Source organism: Apteryx mantelli, chromosome 8 (assembly GCF_036417845.1).
Source record: "Apteryx mantelli isolate bAptMan1 chromosome 8, bAptMan1.hap1, whole genome shotgun sequence".
NCBI lineage: Eukaryota > Metazoa > Chordata > Aves > Apterygiformes > Apterygidae > Apteryx > Apteryx mantelli.
Genome location: NC_089985.1, coordinates 20938768 through 20962249, shown reverse-complemented (window position 1 = coordinate 20962249; position 23482 = coordinate 20938768). Strand labels below are relative to the sequence as shown.

Genomic DNA, 23482 nt, shown 5'->3' with positions numbered 1-23482 from the left:
CATAGGAGTTCTGCCCAAATAAAATCTTAACGCTCTGGGGGACAGTTTGCTCCGTAGCAGACTGACGCAGGCCCTGCGAGCTCTCTTTAGGGTTCTGAACCTCACTGGGAACGCGCACGGCACTTCTTTAATAAACGCACCACGGATTTCATACCAAACGCTCCTGTGTCATTCACTGTAGAAATACCCGTATAAACAGATTCGTTTCAATGAAACGAATAATTTCGTTTCGTAAGGGGAGGAAAGGCCGAAGTGGCGGCGGGCAGGGGCGGCTGGCGCCGACCCCGCGCAGCCCCTCCGCGCGCCCCAACGGTCGCAACGGCCGCGGGGCGGCCCCAGCGGGAGCGCCGATGCCGCGGGCAGCAACGGGGGCCGGTGCGAGTAACTGCTCGTTTGAAAAAGAGATGTGGATCCCTTCCCCTCCGTCCGCCCCAGCTCTCGTTTCAGCCGCAAGGATTGGCCCCGCGGCCCCTTTCCCCCGCAGGGGGCGGCCCGCAGCGCCCACCCCGCGGTTCCCTCAGGCCGGCGCTGCCCCGCGCCGCTGCTCCCCATGGCGCGGCCGCGGCCCCGGCCCCGGCCCCGCCGCTCCCGCCTGCCCGCGGCCCCGGCGGCGGCTCGGGGGGCCGCGGCGGGCGGGCGCGCTGTGCGCCGCGGCCCTGGGAACGGAGCGGGCGGGGCCACGGCTGCAGCCGGAGCTTTTGCGGGACGGGACCGCGGCACCCGGAAGCACCGGGAGGCCGGGGTGAGCCGAGCCGAGCCGGCGGCGAGGGGCGCGCTGGGCCGCGGCCCGGGCCCTGCAGGTGGGAGGCCTGGGCTGGGGCCGGGCGCGGCCGAGCCCCGCCGGGGCAGGGGCAGAGGAGGCCGTGTGCGGCTGGGGGCGTGTGGGAAGCGGGTCTGTGGCGGCAGCGGCGGGCGGGTGGGGGGCTCTGAGAGAAACGTCTGTAATTGGAGCGGCCTGGGGAGGGCGGCGGCGGTGGAGTTGCTGTGGGGAAGCTGCTGTCTGTGGAGTCGGGAAGGGATAAAGACCGGGTTAACGGCTGCATCGTTGTTGTTAGTAGTTGAGGCTCGCCTGGGTGCCTCTGAGGTGCGGGTGCTGGAGGTGCTCTGCTCAGAAGGCACTCGCTGCACTTGCTACAGCGCTGTATGTGAGATTATCAGAAACGCACACCTTACAAGTATCCTTGTAGCACCACGATTCCATACTGGGCTTTGTAAATTAGAAAGACAGTAGTAGTAGCAGTAGTAGTCAAAAGCTTACAGATTAAGTCAGAAAACCAAAAAATGCAGAGATAATGAACATAGTAAGATAAAATAATGCATATTATGGAATAAACTGGAAGGCAGAAGATAAATGCCGAAAGATACTTCAAGTTGTATCATATTTTAGTGAATGCTATAAACTATTTTGTAAATCAAAATGAGGGAGAATTGGAAACCAGGGAGAAAACTGAGATTGTTTTCTGCAATGGCAGGGATGTTTTATTTGAGGCATAAAGGACACAGACAAAATTTTTCTAAAACTGAGTGAGTACAGTAGTGGGAAGCTTATCTGTCATGTTGGCCTCTATAATAGGAGAGTTGGGATCTGAGAAAACCCTCACTTTTCAAGGAACAAATGTGCAGGCAGGCGAAGTGGGGGTTAAAATAAATATTGGTTGACATCCTGGTAGACTACTTTTTCCCAAACCTGCAGTGCTGCCTTCCTCCATAGGCACTGCAGGTGACTGATGTGAACGTATGTGGACCCAGTGGGCCTGACCTGTTCAGTCCTTCTCTACTCTGTTACTACACAGGATCTACTCCACAAAAACTGTCTCTGTGTAGACTCTAGCTCCATGACGCAGGCCTGCCTTTTATAAAAGAATAAGCAACATCAAATTTCTTTAAAGGCTGCAGGGTGAGTTTGAAGCAGATGATAGCTGTGGAGAAACTGGTTTACAATGACCTTTTCCTTTTGGAAATCTGTAACTCATAGTTGCCTTGTATATTCTTAGACATAGTGAAAACCCATGATAAAAATTACGATTCTTAGAGCTAAGGATCCATGGGTTAAGGAAACATGATGCTCTGGTTTGTAGAGGTAGAGTGTGTGGTGAAAGTGCAGGTTCTGGATAAGGCTATGATGGTAGTAAGTAGACAAACTTGCTTTATTAAGAGCAACATATTGTTAGGACAGGTTCTGTGTTCTTAACTGTTAGTACCACAGGGTGCCTACGCAGCCTACTTTCCTTATGCTAGTTACGCTGCTATGTTTGTAATAACAGGTACAAGGCTGGGGTCATCTTAACCAGGTACCCAGGGGAATCAAATCACATGTATCTGCTTAAAACGTTTCCAGATTTGGCAATGTTAGGCAGGGGCAACACATCCTTGATCTTTGGGACAGGCTTGCTAGATACAGTTATTCCTCTCTTAATATTCTTGAATTATTTGCAAGCTGGGCTTATTCTTCATCTGATACTTGAGTTCAGGCCCATATGCATGCTGCTTGTGCAGACTGAGTGCCTTCATAGGAGCTCAGGAGGCTGCACAGCTGGATTGTGTCAATAGAGGGCATCTCTGAAGGAGAAGAGGGGCTCTTAAAAAATCTATATCTCTTAAGATCCAGCCTAAGAATGAATGTAAGATAGTTAAGAGTTTGGGTTTTTCTTGTTTGAAATTTTGAACTTTCTTGTCTTATATTCGGACAGTATATTATTTAGATGTCTAATTTTATTTGTAACTACTAGGTTTCTGCAAAAGTGTCTACAGGCTTATTTATCTTCACTGTAGTATCTAGTTTGTGTCACTCTACTCAAACTAGGTCACTGTGATTGAGGGTGGCTGTACTGCCTCAAGCATGCAGACTTGATTAGTAATTCATAAATTCTGTTATTGTGAACTGTAGCTGAACCACAGCTGTATTCAGTGTTCAGTCTTTCAGCACCTTAATTCAAGCTACATCAGTGGCTTGGTATATCTGCTGGAGTTGCATTAGGGCAGTGCCTCGTTTTATGCCTAGCCCGGTATTGTCCTCATGTGTATGTTTGTGGAGGGGTGGAAACTTGAACTAAAACTGAGAACTGAATGACTTCTTGCTCCTGGAGTCTAAACGTGGCTACTAGGATCTTTCTGTCCTGTGATCTATACAATGAACACAGTGTATGTACTGTTTGAAAAGAGAGAGGCAGTAAGGCAGGTTGTATCAAATTTCTATGTTGGCAGGCAGAGTTTGGCTCAATGACTGTTGTGTCAATATAAAACTATTGCACTACTGTGCACATACAGGAAGTCTTCATCTTGTAAGAAGTACTGATGTTAGATTTAGTTCAGTGAGGGCCCGAGTTGCCTGAACACTGAAGGTTTATATTCAGTAGCTGAATCTTTAACACTCATCAACCCAAACCAAATGCTCATCAGTCAAATCTTATTTTGGGGTTCTTAGTTTTGGTATAAAGGATAAAGTAAAAGAACATCTAGTCACAGGGAACTTTAAATGTCACATTTAAGATTCACAATTTCCAACTTTTCCTATCTTATGTATAGATTAGAACTGTGAGACCATTTTTTAATAAAGAGATTTTTTTTCAGACAAACTTCTTCCCACAAAAAAAAAAAAGCTTTGTGAGATCATCAAAAAAAACCCAATATAAGTGTTAAGTCTGCTTTTTGTTAGGTTTTCTGTAAACATGTAAGAAAACCTTACCTGAGTCCCAGGCAACTTACAGCAGTCTGAAATTGGACATGAGTTAATATGTAATTGCGTTCCATTTGTTAGACTTGGCAATGCTGGAATTTCCCGATTGAATGATATGCCAGTGAATCACTGATAAAGCCTCCACTGAGCTTGGCAAAAGTCTAGGTTTTTGAAGCAAAGTTAAGAAGAAATCATTGGTTGATCTAGTAGTTGCATTTAAATGTGTAACTGTTCTGTGTATAAATGTTAAAAAGTATCAGCATGATTTTGAAAAGTGCAAGATAGGGTTGTGTTTAGGGAACTAAATACCTGTGTTGGAGCAAGGTCCATCGATTTTCTACTGTGTTATGCTTGATGTCCTTGTCGTGAAAGTATTATTTTGAATGTAGTGATGTTCTTAATCTTCCTCACCAGCTAAGAATTTTTTAATATAAATGGAGAAATTGAAAATACTGCCATAACAGAACCTTCACTTGAAAACAAAACTTTCATTGTTCAGTTTTTGCTAGAAAAGAAAGGAAAAACTTTGCTACAGGATTTGCTTTTAATAACGCTTCTGCTGAAGAATACAAGCACTGAGGAAAGAAAAACGTAGCTTCTTTTTACGTAGTGTACTTAATATGCATTGTAAAGTGTCCAGCAAGGAGAATGAGTAACAGACTGAAGAACAAAAGAAAGAGCAAGGTAAGTTTTAAAATGATGAAGTGACTTGCAGTGATTTAGATGAAAATTAAATTGTCATGTATTTGAGGAGGGACAGTTGAGAAGAATAGCTTATGGGAGGGAATCTATGTCAAATGCGAGGTAGATGGAAGATGGTAGATTAGTAGAGATATTTTAAAATGAGAAGGAGAATCTTTGAGATTATTACAAATATTTACAACATTATTATGGTTTATAAAGATCTTCCATAGATATGAAGGATTAAATGTGTTGGTGGGGGGTGAGGAAGGGTAAGGGAAATGCACTGTTAAGTGACAGAGGTCTGAATCTGGCACTTAAAAAAAATACTAGTATGTATGTAAAATCCTGTTTGGATACTAATTCAGCAGCACTTACTAGATCCTGAAAGGTCTGTGCGTTCTCATTAACCATCTGGGATATCGATTCCCATACATAAACTGTGTTGTTGCATTAGATACTACTTTTAGATATAAAGAAGACTATACTGACTCTGATAGCTTCTGAAAAAAGATTTATGGGATAGAACTTTCCTGTGAGAAATGTAGTTGGGTTGTAGTTGTAATGCAGATAGCGCGTTATTTGTACGCTCTCCAGCACAGGGAAGAGCAATGCACATGCTACACTGTAGAAGGAAGAGACTTATAAAAGTAGGCTCTTCAAGTTCAGTGAGCTAACTCTTACTCCACCTTTCTTGTCTGCTTTTCCTCCTTGTTGCCAGCTTCTTATTATATTTGTCTAAGTATAGCATCAGCACTAGGCTCATATTTCTTTTGAGAAACATGAGAATGCAGTTCTGTTTCTTTAATTTGCTGTCTTGCTTTCAAGGAGAATACACAGGAAGTGTGTCCATACCTGTTCCACTGGAATAAATTAGCATACTTGACTTTTCACATTTTTTCTTCCTTTGCATGAGGTAGACTTAGTCAACGTTTATTTTGTGGCAGATCTCAGACACAGAACTTGGCGTACTGGCACCTGGAACTTAATAAACTATGCCCTTGGGTTTTTTTTTCTTTCTTTCTTTCTTTTAAGAGCCTGATTGTCTAATTCTCTTCAGCTTTATATTTTAACTAATGTGCAAATGCCTTTTGTTTGGTTAAGCATTTTTATACTCTGTAATAGTAAAATGAAATAGCAGCCAGCAATAGCAGTAAGACCTATAACTCAGCTTTTTATTCTGGAGGACCATCAGCAGTGAGAATGTTTCACAGCTGAGCTGGAAGGAATGCAGTTCAAGTAATGCCATTGCTTTGAAGGTTGGAAGCATAATAATAGTTAGTAATTTTTTTTTTTAATTTAGCTTTGCTTGTGGGAGGGGAGGGAGGAGTAATGGAATAGTTGCCAGTAGAAGTTATTTTCATGTCAAATCTTTCTGCAAATCAATAGAAAATAATACAAGCGTTAACTGAACTCCATAGCATGTGGAAGGGCTTTATTTCACCATTTTCTGTTACTTTGTATGCTTTTATTCTTATTACAGTGCATCCCTAGGCCACCATCTGGGAAGGCTTTTGCTTTCCTGCCTATGCAGAATCCTAGGCTCTGCCAGCGAGGTGTAGATTGCAGGAGGGGAGCCTGAAACAGCAGAACGTTTTACCTTCCCTCTGTCATGAATTCCTCTGGTTCTGTCTGTATGGGCATGTTAGAAAGATGTATCAGTGATAACTGTTAAACACGCTTTGATTTGTAGACAGCATGACAAGAGATGTATGGAAAACTGTTTTACATGACTTTTAAATTGCATCTTACTCTGAGAGGTGCTAGGTACCTGCAAATAATAATCCCTAAATTCACTTTAATGCAGCCTATCACGTCTTTTTGTTACCTCGTAGGTAAAATACAAATTAATAGCAGGCGTGGCTTTTACTGTGGATTGCTCAGTCAGATCCGTGAATCTAATCTGCTCTTTTGTGCTCTTTTATGTGACTCGCTGGAATTCGCTATTAATTTATTTTTTTTTGTTTTGTTTTTTATCTACTTGTCTGGATAGTGTATGGAACTTTTTGTTGTTGTTGGATGCTGAATTCTTTTTTCAAGTTTTCTTTTACACATTTGAGGTAGTGTTTCTCAAATTGGTGATGGCTTCTCTTGGGAAATTTCAGAAACTTAAGGAAAATGAAATTTAATTAATTTAATGAAAAGTGAGCCAGCTGCACTGACTGTAAGAAAAAGTTTCTGTTAATTCAGGTTGTATTAATGAAATACAAGGCAGAATACTGGATAGTTTGGGATAATGAAAGAACTTTGTGTGATTGATGCAGAAGAAATGCAGAGCCAAATGCATGACATTTGGATAATTTGTGCATGAAACTTTTTTAATAATAAAAAAAAGTGTGAAAATGTAAGGCACCCTAACCTTAAAATATTTCGCTGAGTCTAAAACATGCTGATCAAGTGAGATACTTTGTGCTAGACAAAGTTGAACCTCACAGCCTTATGCTTGCTATATCTCAATATATTTGTATCTGCGTTGTGTGAAAGGTGGGAGTGCCTGGACCTGTGTGGTTGCTCTCTGCCCTTTAGTTCTCGCAGGATGGTGTTAGGCTGCGCTTGCTGAAAGGATCTCCGTAATAAGCAGCAGAGCTCCAGCCTCCTTTGGAAAATATCAGAAGACTCTAGTCTCTGAGTTCTGACTATAGAGGTACTTCTTTTTAAAATAGGAGCTTATTCATATTTCCTTCCAAAATTCTCTTTTTTTAGTGTTTTGGATATCTCAAACTGAAGTAATTTTGTCAGATCTCATAAGACCTCCTGCAAGCTCAAATATAGAATAAACTCATAACCAAAAGCTTAATTTTGAACAAGATTCTGTTACTAGATATATAGCAGCTGAGAGGATCAATAATTTATACCATCATATCTGTAAAGACAAAAGTCTTAAGGTTAAGAAAAGTCCCGTAATCTTCTTGTTACTGCTCATGTCAAAAATCCTGTTAATACCAGCAAACTTTGTTCAAGAACAGATAGCGAAAATAAAATATACACAGTATATTTACTACCTGTTAAGCCAAAGTGATTATGTTCTCTTGGCCTGAGTTAATACTTATGAAAACATTAAATTTTACCAGTATTTCAGGAAAGAGAGTATAGGGATGATATAAAATCAAAACATAAAATATTAAATTTTAACCTGTTGTGGAGAAGTTGCTAAAGGAGATGAAAATCTGTAGGTCAAAAATTAATTCCTTCTGTCAGAATGAATTTTATGAAATGGAAGTATGTGATTTTCCACTTCAGAAAATCTGCTTCCTTTTAAAAGATATTTTTCAAACTTTGCACAACATGCTACTTTACCAGCTGAAATTATTGCTTCCTGTATATATTTTTCTGTTTCCTGATGCTGTAAAACCTTTACCAGATTCTTTTCCCTTATACTTTTAAGGAGGACAATACTTCATAATAATATCTGTGTTTTATCCACCAATGTTAACTGAAGTAGAATGTTACACGTAGTGTAAACACTATCTCAGCTTAGTGCATGCTGACTTTCTGTATAGGCCTGCCCTTAACCTCTTCCTCTGCATTATATGTTGCTGGCTGTTGCTGTTATTTTAGGGTGTGTCTACATGGTATACTGAGTAACTAGGCAGAAGCAGGTGTTTGGTTTTTTTTTAACCTAGGTTAGTAAGATGAGAGGGTAATGAGCCTCGTAAAATCACTGTATTAATGTGACTACTCAACTTCGAGTTTTTGAATTTGCAAATGTAAATCTGTTTGTGTATCTGTGCTTAGCACTGCGCTGTGTGGCACAGATGCATCCTGCAGAGTACTGAGTAGTCTGTCCAAAGGCCAATAAGAAATCTAAACCTGGGTGTAATCCTGTGTACAAGAAATATGACAGGAACTTTCATTTTCAATATTGATTTAAGACAGCCAAAATGTGAGCTGTTACTGAAGGTTGGTTCATTTAGCATATGGCTGCACAATCTGTTGCAAGGGGTGTAGCAGGAACTTGTGACTAGAAGAACGATTACACCTCTGCTGGTGGTAATCTGTAAATCTAAACCTGCTGTGAAACAGCAGCTGATGACAACTTGGCTGTTGAAAGTTCTGTACTTGGCTGCTTTGCTGGGTCCAGCTCCAGTTTGCACTGAGTTTTATGAAGGGATATGCAGCTATTTTGCAGGAGGAGAAGAGAGGAAATGCTGATAAGGTATTGCGTGTGCTTAGCAGAGGGTGGTTGTTTGACTGAGATATATAAATTTCACAACTGCATAGTTCCTGCTTGATGAACCAGCTAGTTTTAAGTAAAGCATGAAAGCTGAAGCACCTGTTCTCTACAAGCCTGTCTTGCTGACCACTGATAAGACAGCTTTTAATGAATGTCTATTAAACAGGACATTTGGAGTCCATTTTGTGTGTATTTTGGAAAATCTGAATCTGCTTTAGTGAATTCTGGTAAAGAAATGCAGTGGTCTGCTCCTGGCAGCTTTTTGAGACACATTGTGTGACTTCAAAACCACTTGATGAATAGGAGAAGATGGATTTGTGGATTTGTCTGTGGAAGCAAGATTAAATTGATAGAGTTACTGTGAAAAAGTTCCTCTTTTTTTGAAATCATGATTAGGATTGCTAATGAAGACATGACTACAGTTCAAGATAGTGCTGTGGTATGTGTTCCTTATAGCTTTGCTGGTGTTTTTTTAAATAAAGCTGTTGTCTGTTGGTATGTTTTGATGCTGAATACTTTGATGCTCACTCATCCTAAATAAGCTGTTAGTGATACATGTTTAAAATTGCATTTTAAGATGCTTAGTAAATAGATGCTTGTATTATATGAACATTATTTTCTGATGCTGTGACCTATTTTGAAGGTTAAGGAATGGCTCTCTGAGAACTATGAAGGTTTGTAAAAACCCTTTGTCACTTTACAGGTTTGTTGAATGCCGAAATGTGGGTCAGAGAGTTCAGCAGAGATGTGCGTTCCCATTATTTGCATTTTGTTCAGAAGCATTTTGAAAATTGGAAGTTGAAGAGTTTAAAATTTTCATTATCTATAAGTGTGTTTTTATGAAATTTAGTGTTCACCTTAGCGATATATTGCAATTTGTGTAGCCAGATTGTCTGTTCTTGATACTAAAAAGTTAGGTAGATGGGAAAGGTGGAAGGAATTGTTTGAGCAAGTTGGCTCATATAAATATGCATTTTGCAATATTGGTCTTCTCCAGTAGCATAGGCATGCCTTTTTTATGAAGTTCACTTCTCTCTTTTCTCTCTGAAGATTTTTGTTTGCTTTCCCTTTTCTCCCTCTGTCTTCTCTGTGCTGTTGGTATTCCTTCAAGGGGTATGATCTCTGGCTTTTTCATTGTCTGACTTTCTCTTTGTCTCCTGAGGGGAACCATTCTTTTCTTCTGTTTCTCCTCCTTGCTCTCAGCTATAGCAAACCTATCCTTCAAAAACATTTCTGCTTGACAAACTGATTTTCTCCTCCATTTTGTTCTTGGGGATACATAATTCCATAGTTATCATCTTCATGTAATGGGTTATTTCACCAGAACCTGTTCTTTGACAAATGTTAGCAAATCTTGAGTTTTGTCTTCAGTTTTCTTCTCCTTCATGTCTTTAAATCTCTGATCTATACCATCCTCTGCAGTTGCATCTTTAGTATTCAATTCATTTACTCTGTGAATTAAATGAGATCATGCTTCATACAAAAATATCTTCTAAGGTTCCTTAAAAGAATCCTTGTGTGTTTCTGCATCCAGGCATCTTTTTCTCCTTTGCCAATAGACTTTTTAAAAAGTCTTTGAAGGCATATAATTCTTGCTGTAAACAAAGTTATTATGTAGGATGCAAATATATGGTTCATATTTTTGTGTCTGCCTGTGATTCAAAGTTAGGTGCAGGTTACTACAACACCTCTTAGGTATCCATGTCATATAGGGATTCAGCTGACTTCATATACTTGACTGGAGAAAATATATCAAAGCTGAGAACAAGATAAATGCAAGTCAAAAATTTGAATAACATGGCTCTCCAATCTCTGAAAAAAAACAATAACAATAGATATGAAGTACTTCTTGAGCTAGAGAAATGCAGACAGTGAAAAACATCTTCAGCCACAAATATTTAGCAGTACCAGCACGTTGTTCAGGTGCATGCACAAGACTAGGTAGTTCGGAGTAAAGATTTGTGTACCTGTAGATGTGCGGCATATATAAGGACAGCTCTGGCTTGTGCATCCCCTAAGTACTGCATGTGTCAGGTCTTACACTTCTGAGGTGAGAAGCACAAGAGTTGTCTTGACTTGCCGCTATTTTTCTTTTACTTGAAAACATGTTTGTTAACTTTTAATTATTGATTTGCTTCTGCTTTGACATTATAAAACGTTGCTTTGTTATTGAATATTTAGGCAGCAAAGGCAGTCATTGTTAATTTTGCTTGGATAGCATTAATTTCTGTGTATATGGGACTTCTCCATACTTAATGGGAAGAATAGCAGAAAATGAAATAATATTCTGAATACCAGCGGTATGTTTTTGGATTTCCTTCTAATATATTGTGCTTCTAAAATGAGAATTGCTTTCTGCGTTAGTCTTCTGTACAAAGTTAATTAATAAATTGGTGGCCAAAGGTAAGGAAAGCCACGTCAACTATATGAAAGTTCCTGGTAGAGATAATGGTGATACAGTTTTTTTAGTGCAAGGTTTGTGGCGTAGTCAATGCATTGAGGAATTGCTCTTGCTAATCTATATGTACAGATAAGATTTTATTTTCTATTTACATATGTCATTTAGTGACATTGAGTAGTTAGTTTTTCTCAGTGCTATTTCTCCTATTTGCTATTGTCTGTTTTTATTTTATATAGCAGACGTATCTAGGCATACAGAGATGAATTTCAAGACACAGTTTAATACCTTCAGTAAGGATCAGCTGGATTATCTTTGAGACACCCTATTCCTAGGGTTCAGCGTATGCTTTGCTTAAAACAGATAGAATAGTCCTGGTAACTTTATTGGGACAATTTAGGCTTGATGCTATCCACATCCATAAGTATAGTTAGAAAACTCAAGACATTCAAAAATTTCTGAAGCTAAGATCCAATGGACTATCTTGCCCATTATAATTACTCTCTAATTGGTAAGTTAGTAACATATGTGGCATTCATATATACAGAGGGAGAACTCATGTTCCATTAAGATGTCTGATTGGGGTTAGTTAATTTTGATTTGTATTTGTAACTAGTAATTGAAAAAGTGATTTAAAAATGCGTATTAGTTATGATTCTAACCAAAATTAACAATCTTGATGCTCTCTGTACTCTTTGTTAGTCCTCTGTAATAAGTTAGTGCTTAAATTGTTGGCAAATAAAATCAACTTTGTGAAAGTTCCTGGCAGAGAGAATACTTTGCAGCCTTACTGGTGTAAGGTTTGTGGTGTGCTCAGTGCAGTCTGAGAAAGTAGGTACAGATCCCTACACGCAACTCTTTCTGAGTAGAATAAGCAGCAGCACAGGACTAGCTAGTGCTGTCACCCCTGGTGCCTCTCTAGCCCTTGTCTTCCTTCCCCACAACTCTAAATTTTCTCCAGCTTCAGATACAACTCTCATTTTAACTTAAAGCAGCCCAACCATTGCCATCTCTTATGCTGGTACTATGTCATCTGGCAAGGCAGAGAGTGCAACCTGAAAAATTTTGGAGAGGCGAAAGAACGAGAAGATGTCCCCAGAGCAGAGAGAGTTCCTTGCAGCAGGGATATGGGGCATTGTGCCCTACCACAGTGTGGGCCTTCCTCGCTTTGAAGAGACTTCCTGAGCCTTTGCTTACACAGAGAAATCCATGATTGGTTGAACTTGGATGATTTCTTAATGTGAAACCAAACTGGTTTCACAAAATTGGAAAACTAATTATCAGTTAGCATCCTTATATGACTTTTTTTATTACACGTATATTTCATTTAATTTCCTCTATTAATTATCACTTCTCCCGTTATTATAATATGGTTCCACATTTGTAGTGATATTGAAAAACATTTTTAAAGTGTTGATTTTTTTTATTATCAGATTGTTTGTTGTTCTTACCAGATCTTTGGGCATGAAAATAATTGATTATTCGTAACTGGTATGTTGCAATTCTGACTGTTGAACAGAATGTTTCTCTTCTGCTTATTTTAGGTATCAAAGTGTCTGTTTGTTCCCCTCTGGATTCAGCTTTAAAATATTTCTGTCAGTACACTGTGTGAAAATATAGACCATTGTCACACCTTTCTCATATAAGGATTATTCTTTGAAAGATTTTTTTTTTTTAAGGGGGGGCGAATTGTCTTGTTACGTATGACCTACTAATTTAATTTGTTAGTAACTTGTTTTGAAGTAGTAAATATTCATTCTTTTGGTATTTGTTTTGCTTTGCTGGCTGAGTTCCTTGGATAACTTTTTTTAATATTCTGATTCTTAACGGAAATGCCTGTCACACTTTTAAGTGTGTGTTTGGGTTTTTTGTTCTGTTTCAGGAAAGCGAAAGTCAAGAAATGTCTACCAATTTAAAATACCTTTCCTTGGGCATCCTGGTTTTTCAGACCACAAGTTTAGTTTTGACCATGCGTTACTCTCGGACACTGAAAGAAGAAGGACCTCGTTACTTATCCTCCACCGCAGTAGTTATTGCTGAACTTCTGAAGATTTTGACCTGTGTTTTATTGGTCTACAAAGACAGTAGTATGTGTCAAATTTTGCACCAAATAATTTTCCTAATTGATATTTTGTATTGTAGTGGCAACTGCAAAACATACATTTGAGTACAGGCATATAACAAAGCATTTCCCTTCTCATTTAGGAAATAGTCTTGGGAAGACTCTAATCACGCTTCATTTCTCAACACACTATATAACATGTTGTGTATTTGCTGACTCTTTATGTTGGTGTGGGTACTGAGGAATGCAAGAATAGATTCCTACTAACAGCTTTGAAGTTTGTGTTTGCTCAGGCATTTTATGAAATTCGTAAGTAGCAATAGGAAAAAATGAAAAGCTTTAAGTGTGTCCAAAGCATGAATGATAATGTGAAAGCCTGCGATGAGCAGAGTCGTGCAGATGTGGAAGAGAAGAAGCACTTTCATTGCTACAGAAAGCAGCACAGTTTTAAGCTCAGAAAAAGTTATATTCAGATTTACTCTAGTTCTTATTTTGTGTGTTTTATACTGAATTTTCCAGTTCTTTGACATATGTATTTGGTGTTCAACAGTTTAAAAATATCATTGTACATGCTTAATTGTTGATAGTTCCATAGTCAATTAAATGCGCAGATGAGACTGCAGATAAAGTTGAGGGTTTAAGTATAAGAGAATCTTATTAACTGAAGAAGAATCTACTTTTGCATTTTTAGGTGATCTTCTTCCATGCATCTTCTCCAAATGTAAAATGGTCATCAATATGTTTTACTTAAAATATTTTGAATGATAGTTTCGGTATTCCAGGCTACAGCTAGACATTTTGCAGGCAATTTTTGTTTTTTTAAATATAGGAGCCTTATGAAAACCAAACACACAATTTAGTATTTTGAGTTTTGATAGCTATGATAGCTATAAAAAGGGATCAACAATCTTAAAGAACAGAATATAACTATCTTGGGGTTTTTTTGGGGGGGAAAGGGTTTGTGTTTAGTAAATATCTATTTCTTTTATTATTTCTTTGGGTAGAGTGCAATTTACGGACTTTGAACAGAGTGCTGCATGATGAAATCCTTAACAAGCCCATGGAAACTCTCAAACTTGCTATTCCATCAGGAATTTACACTCTTCAGAATAACTTGCTATATGTAGCATTGTCAAACCTAGATGCAGCTACCTATCAGGTATTGTATATTTGGATTTCTCAGCAGGTTTTGAACAAAAACATGGATATTGTGATAATAACTTTTTCTGTGGGTGGTTTTTTTTTTTTTTCAGGTTACATATCAACTTAAAATTCTTACCACAGCATTGTTTTCTGTGTCCATGTTAAGCAAGAAACTGGGTGTATACCAGTGGCTTTCATTAGTAATCTTGATGACAGGAGTGGCATTTGTGCAGGTAAATATTAACAGGTGGTTTGTATTTATTTAATGTGTTTATTCAAGGCATGTGGATTTCTATAATGACTGTACAGTTCCTGATTCTTCCAGCTGCACACCAAAACCAATGTATGTCCAGGAGTTACAAATCACAACTGGCCAAGGCTAGAGATTGCCAGATGAGGCTCACAGGCAAAAGGTGACACCTCTTTGTGGTCCCAGTGCTCTACTGTAGAACGAGACGGCATCCAGAGCAACCTGACAATCACAGAGATAGCAGTATTTACTAGCACACTTCTGATGTCAAGGATTTGGATTCCCAGACCTTCTGTGCCAGCACAGGCCTGCTGCTTGTCTTGTGACATATTTTCAGCCTGGCAAATTCATTTGGCCCTGTTCAAGAGGCAAATGTGGCCTCTGTTCTAAATTGATACAGGTACAGCAGTTTGTACTTTTCGGAGAGCAGGATCATGAGAATAGAGACTGTTCTAAGAATTTTTAGCATATCCTAGAAATTTTTATTTAAAACTTAAAAAATAAATTCTCCAAATTAAATTTTAAATAATTTTAAAATTTAATAATTACAAAATTCGGAACCAAAAATTCTGATAGTACTTAACAACTCTTCAGTATGTTTTTGTCCACAGCATTGCATTTTACTCTGCAAGCATTAGGTATATGGTGAGATTTAGCTTCCCAAAATTCAGTTTATTTTAGTTCTCTGCATAATCACTGAAGAGAGACTCTTTCAAATGACAGTGGTTTTCTGAATGTGCCTATATTTCTGTAGAGAACAAGTGGGTAACTTTCAAATGGCAAAAGTCAGTCACTGTGCATCACCAGGATAAAAGTCATCCTGGGACTAAGAAACAGTGCCAGTTTATAAAACATGTTGGATAAAATCCTGAGCCTGTGTAAGTTAATGGGAATTCTCTCAGTTAAGGCCCAATTTTACTCCCTACTAAAATGTAGAAAGAAAAATTGTGGCTTTGTAGTTCTTTAAAATATGTACAGTGCAAAATATAAAACTGTACTAGCATATGATTGTCTGTATTTATTAACTGTTACTATTGCTAGAAAACAATCTTGCATTTTATAAATGCTCATGACTTAATTGTATGAGTGAAGTTTATATAACTGTTTTTGCATCCAGTGGCCTTCAGACTCTCAAGCAACAGCTGCTAAGGAGCATTCAGCAGGATCTCAGTTTGTAGGCCTGATGGCAGTTCTTATAGCATGCTTTTCTAGTGGATTTGCTGGGGTTTATTTTGAGAAAATTTTAAAGGAAACTAAACAGTCTGTGTGGATCAGAAACATTCAGCTTGGTAAGTTTGAATTTAGTCATCTCTTAGAGCAATATTGCATTCAGAAGAATTAAGATAAATGTGTAGAAAACATCTATAAAAATATCAAAAACATTTCAGTGTTCTGCATAAATGCGGGGGGGGTTTTAAGCTTGGAATAAGAGTATTGTAAACTCTGCTAGCTGGAATTGTAAGAATTGCTTTTTGATCTCAACCTAGTTCTTGATTTAAGTTGGTTGAGTATTTGTAATTTCTTACAGAATCGGGTCATTGAATTTGTATTTAAAATGCACTATAGAATGTGTCTTATGCAGGATTTTATGCATCCTTTGTATTTAAAAATGCTTGTCTTTTAAACGAACTCATTTAAATTAATTCATATTTATATTGTGTGTGTGTGTGTATATATGTATGTATGTGTATATCGATATATATGCAATAGTATTAATTCAGTTTTTTCTTCCATAGATTTCAAAAGCACTGGCAATTCATCTGACCATTTTTTGGAAAATGCAGGAGCATTAAATCAAAATATGTTTCTAAATCAGTATTTTGAGACATTTTAATGTTTTTTTTTTCTCTTATACCTGGTAGACAGTTTTTATAGGTTGGCATTTTTAATACAAACTAGAAAAAACACTCTGTGCTTCATGTATAAATAAAGCTGAGGTAACGGCTTGTGATTATTTCAGTACAAATGTCAGGGCTGTACTGTTCTAATAGCCTTACCTACTATGCACTTACTGATAAGTAAATATCTTCTACTTGTAGTTCTGGGTCTAGAAGACCTAGACATTAATGGTGGCAGAATTGGTCCCTTTTCTTGAATGGGCTTTTGCTCACCTCAAAGCAATCTTGTCCAATTTATGGGGTTGGAAATCCCACAACAGCAATATATATATATTTTTTTTTGTTCCTCTTTTGCATAACCGATTGTTGGAGTTGCCCTTCTTCCTCGAATGGATTCCCTCTAGTCTTTCCCTGTAGGCAATAATTATATTTATTGTATATTTAAATAAATGCTTTTGGCAGAATTTGAACTTCCTAACACCTTGGTACAGACTCTTTATCAAAATGTCAAAAAGCAATATTTTTTCCCCTTTTTTTCCTGTTGCTGTATTTTAATTATGAATGGTTTCACTTACATGTCTGTAATGTTTTGAAACTTGAGGGTAGAGGAGGGAATCCAAACCTCTACTTACTAACTGCTAATATTCATTGAAATTGTGTGTATTTAAACTAAGGTTTCTTGAACAGGGTGTTAGGGATACATCAGGAAAGGATATGCTAGGGAATGTCTGGAGGCATGGAAGGACAGGTGGCTGGGCTTGGTCCAGGATTTGAGGCAGGATTTGGTGCTGGCTTGGAGCTATAATGTAAAATCTGTTGCCAAGGAAAGCCAAGAGCAGGAACAGAGAGAGTGTATTTGCGCTGGGAGCCCTACTTCTGCTTGGCCTCACGCTGCTGTGGCCATTTCCACCCTGCCTAGCCAGGGCCAGCTACCCTCACTCCCGTATCTGAACAGAACCCTTTATGCTCCCCTCTTTCTACAGCCCCTGTACCTGTTTGCCGTATAATTTGAATGGCTTTGAATTTGGAACAGGTGAAAAGCAAAACCCAAGCATCAATCCTTGCTTGTTTCAAATATGGGCTGCCAGTCCATATAGCTTTGGAGAGAGGCTGACAACTATTATTGACTATTATTGTTCTGAATTTCCATGCTAAAAACACTTTGACACATGGTAGTGCAGATATCTGAAACAATTTCCAAATAAATGTTCATAATCGATGAAAAATCAATGATCTCTTATAAAACACTCTTCAGACTTCTTTTCTACAGTGCACAAAAATATGTATGAAATCAAATGGGTTTACCAGTTTGACGGTTGGCCTGGTGATATGTTGAATGTTCCAATAATTGCTTTGTGAAAACAGTGAGATCAAAACAGATTGACCCTTAACATAAACTGCCTAAGGTAGTGTGTAACTGGGGTTGTGGGGTATGAAGACATAAATGTGATAGTAGTGAGAATCAGATCACTTGAATTTTTTTTTTTTTTAGAAAAACATTTTTTACTCTTTCAGTCATCTTTATTTGCCTCAATACAGAATTTAGTAGAATCTGTTTCCTATTAGGTTTGCTTTCAGTTGAGAAATGAAAAGAATTTTGTCATATTTCGTAGAGGATTTCTCAATGCAGCTTTTAGAAAATATTTAAAATATGAGATCACAGTTTCAAAAATACTTTAATGTCTCCTTTCTGCAAGTGCAAAATACAGCTACCCATTCAAGACAATATATCATTCAGGAGCAAGTCTGTCATAAGCAAGAGCTTTTAAATAGAGCTTTTATTAAAGCACAAACAACAAAAACATACATCTAACCTGATTTTCATGTCCATATCCTTCAGAATTCCTGCAGAATAAATTGAAAAACAATTATTTGAATAGTTTTTGGAAAATTGTCTTCATACGGAATTGTTAATGCATACCAATATTTCATATTAGAGATCTGTGAATAATTGATTTCTTTTGAGTTTAGCATATTAATCAGAAAGTAAAAGCAATCGGTTTACTTTGAATCAAATGTAAGTTTTCTTATTTTGTCTGCAGACAAATTTATTTCATGTCAAGTGAAAGGTTTTATTTAGCTCAAAACAATGTCCTTCTTTTCAGATGCAAAGAAATACAGTGAAAATAGAGGTCAGCTTTTCACAGAAGTTCAGAGTCATAGACGTTTCCCCCCCTCTTCCTGCTCAGGGTTAGAGCCTCCATCAACCATGGAGGAGCCTGAGGGGATTAGAACCAGTTTCCCATCTTCTAGAAGAGCACCCTTCTCACCAAGTAAACTTCACCTTAGCTCAATTTCTTTTTTTGACAAGGTTAAGTCTACTAGTAAACATTCATTGTGCCAGAGACTGGATCTGAGGAATCCCACTTCCCAGATCCCTGTCTGAACTAGCAGACTTGTAAGTCCCTCTCTTGCTGTGTCAGTGACCATCTCCTCCTCTGAAATCTTACCCCATTTTTCTCTCCAGAATATACTGTGACTTCAGCCTATGGTCATGACTAGTTTCAGGAGAAATGAAACTGTGTTTAAGTGAATTTGACTATATACCATAAACAAAAATCATCCCATTCCAGTAGGAAGCAATGTAAGATAAGTCTATAACAATGTCCTAATGAAACAATCAAAGCTGTTATAAGTATGGAAACTTATTTTTAAAAGAGAATTTCTCTCTGAACATTGATTGCATTTAAACGTGGTGGTGTTACAAATGTCAGTTCTATTTTAAAATTTTACATAGGTGAGCAGGCCTTGATGACAAGGAACCTGTTTGCATGTTTTTTCATCTGCAGCTTTTGAATCAATCAATCTTTCACTTTCAGGATTTTTTGGTAGCATATTTGGATTGATGGGTGTATATATTTATGATGGAGAACAACTGTCAAAGAATGGATTTTTTCAAGGATATAATAAACTCACTTGGATAGTTGTTGTTCTACAGGTAAGATTCTTAAAATCACATGTTTCTGTTGAAGACACTTGGGATTTGTTCTTCTATAAATGACAGGGGAAACTAATGTTTGCCCTTAAAGCTACTGAGAATTCTATAGTCAAAAGTCTGGTCCATCACTATTAGAATAAATCTCTAAATAAATAAAAGTCTGGAAAATTTTGAATAATTATTATGATTAAGTACTGTGCAAAATAAAAGTGTGTAATATTATTTCTTTTGTAATATTAAAAAAAAACACTAATAAAATCTGTGTTCTTGCTTCTGTGGCTAAAAACATGTATATAAGCATTTTCCACTAATTTTATGTTGGTAATATGATCAATGATTTCTCTGTTGGAGAATGAAGAGCTTCTCCAATAGTTACCTTCAACAGTGCATATCTGTAACACCTGTAATGCTCCTAGAGACAGACAGAAGCTTTTCCTAAAGTAAGTGCATGTTGTTAAAATAGATGCTCTCATTGAAATTATAGGGTTGCAAATCTGAACCTCAATCTTTTTCAGGCACTTGGAGGCCTTGTGATTGCTGCTGTTATAAAATATGCAGACAACATTTTAAAGGGGTTTGCAACATCTCTCTCTATTATACTGTCAACACTGATTTCCTATTTCTGGCTGCAAGATTTTGTCCCTACAAGGTAAGAATTATTTTCCATGTGTACTGGGGAAAAAAAAAAGTATTGAAAATTCAATGCTTACCAGATACAAGTGCAAAAATAAATAAAAACAATCCAAGCTACACTTCATAAAAGGCTTAGATTAAACCTTCACATAAATTATGGCATATTATAAAACTAAACTTTTATGCTTAAATTTTGCAGTACAGATGGCAAGGTTTAGTTTTCTCTAAAATCCAGTCCTCCACAGGTCAGGAATAACTGAACATCTCCTCTCAGTTTTTAGTGAACCACTCTCTTACTGCTTCTGTGTTTTAGTTCACTTTTCCTTTCTCTTCTTCTTTTTTTTTTTTTAACCATTTGTTCTTTAATGTACCGAAATCTTTTTTCCTCTCTACCCATTCTCCCTCAGCTTGTTCAGCTTGTACTTTTCTCTGTTCTAGTTGGCCTTGTTCTAACCCTGTTTTCACCCTGTCTCCCCTTTTTTGTTCTCTGGGTCTTACTTTGCTTTTATGATGAAGCCACTTCTCTTTAGGTCTGATAGGTGGCTGAGGTTGGTATGGCTCTACGCTTTGAACCAGGCTCCCCCCTGCTGGCTCTTCTGGATAAGGCTGTGAAAAAGGGATTGCCCATCTCTGATTTCCTCCTTGTCCTCTAAATGGACATATCTTCCATAACTCATCTCATCACAAGATGCGTTATGGCTGAACAGCGATAGGGAGGATAATCTTTTTGTATGGCTTTTTATCCAATCTCAAAACAGTCTCTGAAAGAGATAATTGCAGTCGGACAAACGTGGAAATTATACCGCAGGGATTAGTTGCTCAGGGATGTCTGGTAGTCCAAAGACAATTTTTTCTTTCTAAAGCCAATACCATATTTAATAATTAAAATATTTAACCAAGAAAGAGAGAAAAATAGTATATGGTTCCAGGCCCAGCACACTGTAACCTGACATTTTGTGAATCTGATTTTAGTAGCTATGTGCACTGCTGTTTTATACATTGATAGATTCTGGAATGATGACTTTTATTTTGGCAGTGCGTGTTAATGTATGGAGTTTAAAAGCAATGTGCCTACTTTCAGATACATTGATAGGACCTACTGTTGCTTATAATGGCCCTACATACGCTACGCATACTCAAAGTGTAAAAATATTTTGAATAATTTTGACTAGTTTTATTTCTGATACAAAGAAACTTATTTCTATCTAAAAGTAGTATTTGCAAAGTTTGCAGGAGTTTATTTTAACATTCAAAAAAAGGGATTAGAACAACTATTGGGAGCTAAAAAAAAAAAAAAGGAACGCTTTAGACTTAAGACTTTAGATTATAAGTAGTCTACACTTGTCCTGTTAAACAAAAACAAATATGGAACGTGGTTTAAGAATTTTTTGTGTTCAGTTGGAAATTAATAAGTAACTTGCTACCCCCTGCAAACATGATCAACATGGAAACATTGGTAAATAATTAAATGAGACGGAGCCAACTAGCAGCATGCAAAACTTGGCTCTGTCTCATTTAATAAAACTTGATTAACATGAGTTGTTAATCAGAATTAATCTTTATTATGTTGCTTATGCACATTGAATTTATTTGAACAAACTCATTACCTGTTTTTTTTCAACAAACATTTCTGATTGTGATAATAGATATAAGTACCTACGTGCTCAAATGTGTTGCAGTGAAACGTGGAATAGGTTAGCTGTGTTCTCTGAAGGCTTATCACGTAACGCACCACTGTTCTTTAGTGTTTGATTCAGAAAATCAAATTGTGAATATTAGCATGTCTTTTTAACAGGGTTCTTTTCTAAAATGTGTATTTATTGTCTAATGACCTTGGATATTTTATTTCAAACCTGTAGTTATCTAAATACCATGAAAGGCCCTTATGTTTCAATACGGAAGATGCTTTTATTATCTCTGTTGTATAAATATTTATGTATCTGTCATATTAGCCAAAAAAATAAGATTTACTGACTTGCAGACTGGTTTTTGGGAAGCAGTGGTTTGTTTTGACACAAACTTCAGACTTCTAAGGAAACATAACTCTGACACAATGCACATAAAACATTAAAAATGGTTAGGTAGCCACAGTAGTTGCGCTTCTTTAGCTTCAGCTTGCATTTTGCATATCGCTTTGGTCAAAAGAAAGAAATATAATATTGGTTTGATTATTCCTTTGGCAGTTGCTTCATGAAACTGGATTTTTGTTTAATTTTCAGAATATGTCAGTAAAATATTACATTATTTTGCTTGTTCATGGATGCAATTTTGTTAATTCCTTTCAATTTTTTCCTATATCATTCTCCAAGAAAATAAGGCAAATCATTCATTATAAATTGGACAGATATAACTTATCTTGATTATATTCTCATAGAAAAAATATCCTTTATTTTGGATTGTGTTACCTAATAAAATTTCATCAGCTAAAAACAGCTAACCTTTTCTTTTCTTCCCTATTCTATTTAGCGTCTTTTTCTTCGGAGCCGTTCTTGTAATAGCAGCTACTTTCCTGTACGGTTATGATCCGAAGCCTGCAGGAAATCCCATTAAGGCATAGTGGACTTCTGTACCAGCCTGCTTCTCAAGATCATGTGTTGGTGCCTCGCTGACAGTGGCGTGTGGGAGCTGGCATTGTGCGCTGGAGGGGAAGGGTTGCTACGCTGAATCTAATGAAGAAGTACTTATGAGTAGTTTTGAACAATCAGAGGAGTTAAAGATGGATGATGATACTGTATGTAACTGATGGGAAAAAATGGCAGGGGAAAGCCCAGTGCAACTCACTAATAAAAACTTGAAGGGAACAAAAAGTTTCCAAGAAACTGCAATTAGGAATGTTTACAGCTTCGGCCTGGGATTGCATCAAAAGAAATTACTGTTTTGACTGCTGCAGATACGTCCTATGCACTCTTTGAAAGAGCACATGACAACATTGTCAGATTGTATGTTTTTGCAATTTGACTATATTTAATCTTAGTAGATATGTTTTTAACTGTCCATTTACGTGAAATCAACTGAATATACATCGTAGTCCTAAAGTGATGGTTCTAATTAGAATTCCTTATTAAAACTGTGAAAATTGAAGTATGATTGAAAGACCTTTTCACAATATCAAATATTTTTATATTTTTAGAAGGCTGATTAATAACAGAAGTCTGCATTCTGTTGCGTATATAAAACTATTGTGAGAATGTTAACATTCTCACCTAAGTACACAAAGGGAGAAATTCAGAGTGAAAGCTAGAAATCTGTGGCAGTGCTCCAGCCTTCCTCAGGATGGCCATTAGTGCTCCCACGGACCCAGGAACCCTGTGAGCACAGGCCAGAGGTTGCTGCAGTAACCTCGCACTATGGTTACGGTTGGGATGGAGTGCTTGCTCAGATGCAATGTTCATTCCTTGATTTTTATTGATTATAAATCAACTTGTTGGTAGAACCTTTAAAGTAGTTTTTATGCTTTAAATATCCTATGGGGATTTTTATTTTTTTTTAACTACAGTTTTTAAAAAAAACGCCCATAATAAATATTTTAAAGGCATTACTGTTGTCTGTAACAGCTCCATATGGAGCCATTACAGTATATCATCTGTATGCTGTACTGTACTTTGTTACAGAGGGGTTTTTTTGTTTGTTTGTTTGTTTTTAAAGCGTTGTTTACTCATGAAGGCTTTCTCTCCAAGGCTTTTTCAGTA

General features: G+C 37.5%; 1 protein-coding gene across 4 annotated transcripts; it reads left to right on the top strand.

The window, feature by feature from the left end:
- The first annotated feature begins 717 nt into the window (after nt 1–717).
- On the top strand, nt 718–23469 carry SLC35A3 (solute carrier family 35 member A3). Of its 4 annotated transcripts, none has more exons than XM_067300858.1 (9): nt 718–742; nt 12812–13016; nt 13996–14150; nt 14245–14367; nt 15502–15673; nt 18328–18354; nt 19042–19160; nt 19676–19809; nt 22260–23469. In XM_067300858.1, the coding sequence occupies exons 2-9, from the start codon at nt 12830–12832 to the stop codon at nt 22348–22350; spliced, it is 1008 nt and encodes a 335-aa protein (XP_067156959.1). In that variant the 5' UTR covers nt 718–742; nt 12812–12829; the 3' UTR covers nt 22351–23469. The 4 variants fall into 4 exon arrangements, with proteins under 4 accessions (XP_067156959.1, XP_067156958.1, XP_067156956.1 ...); XM_067300857.1 differs by having other exon boundaries at nt 728–800; XM_067300855.1 differs by lacking the exon at nt 718–742 and adding an exon at nt 4281–4360.
- The last annotated feature ends 13 nt before the right edge of the window (nt 23470–23482 follow it).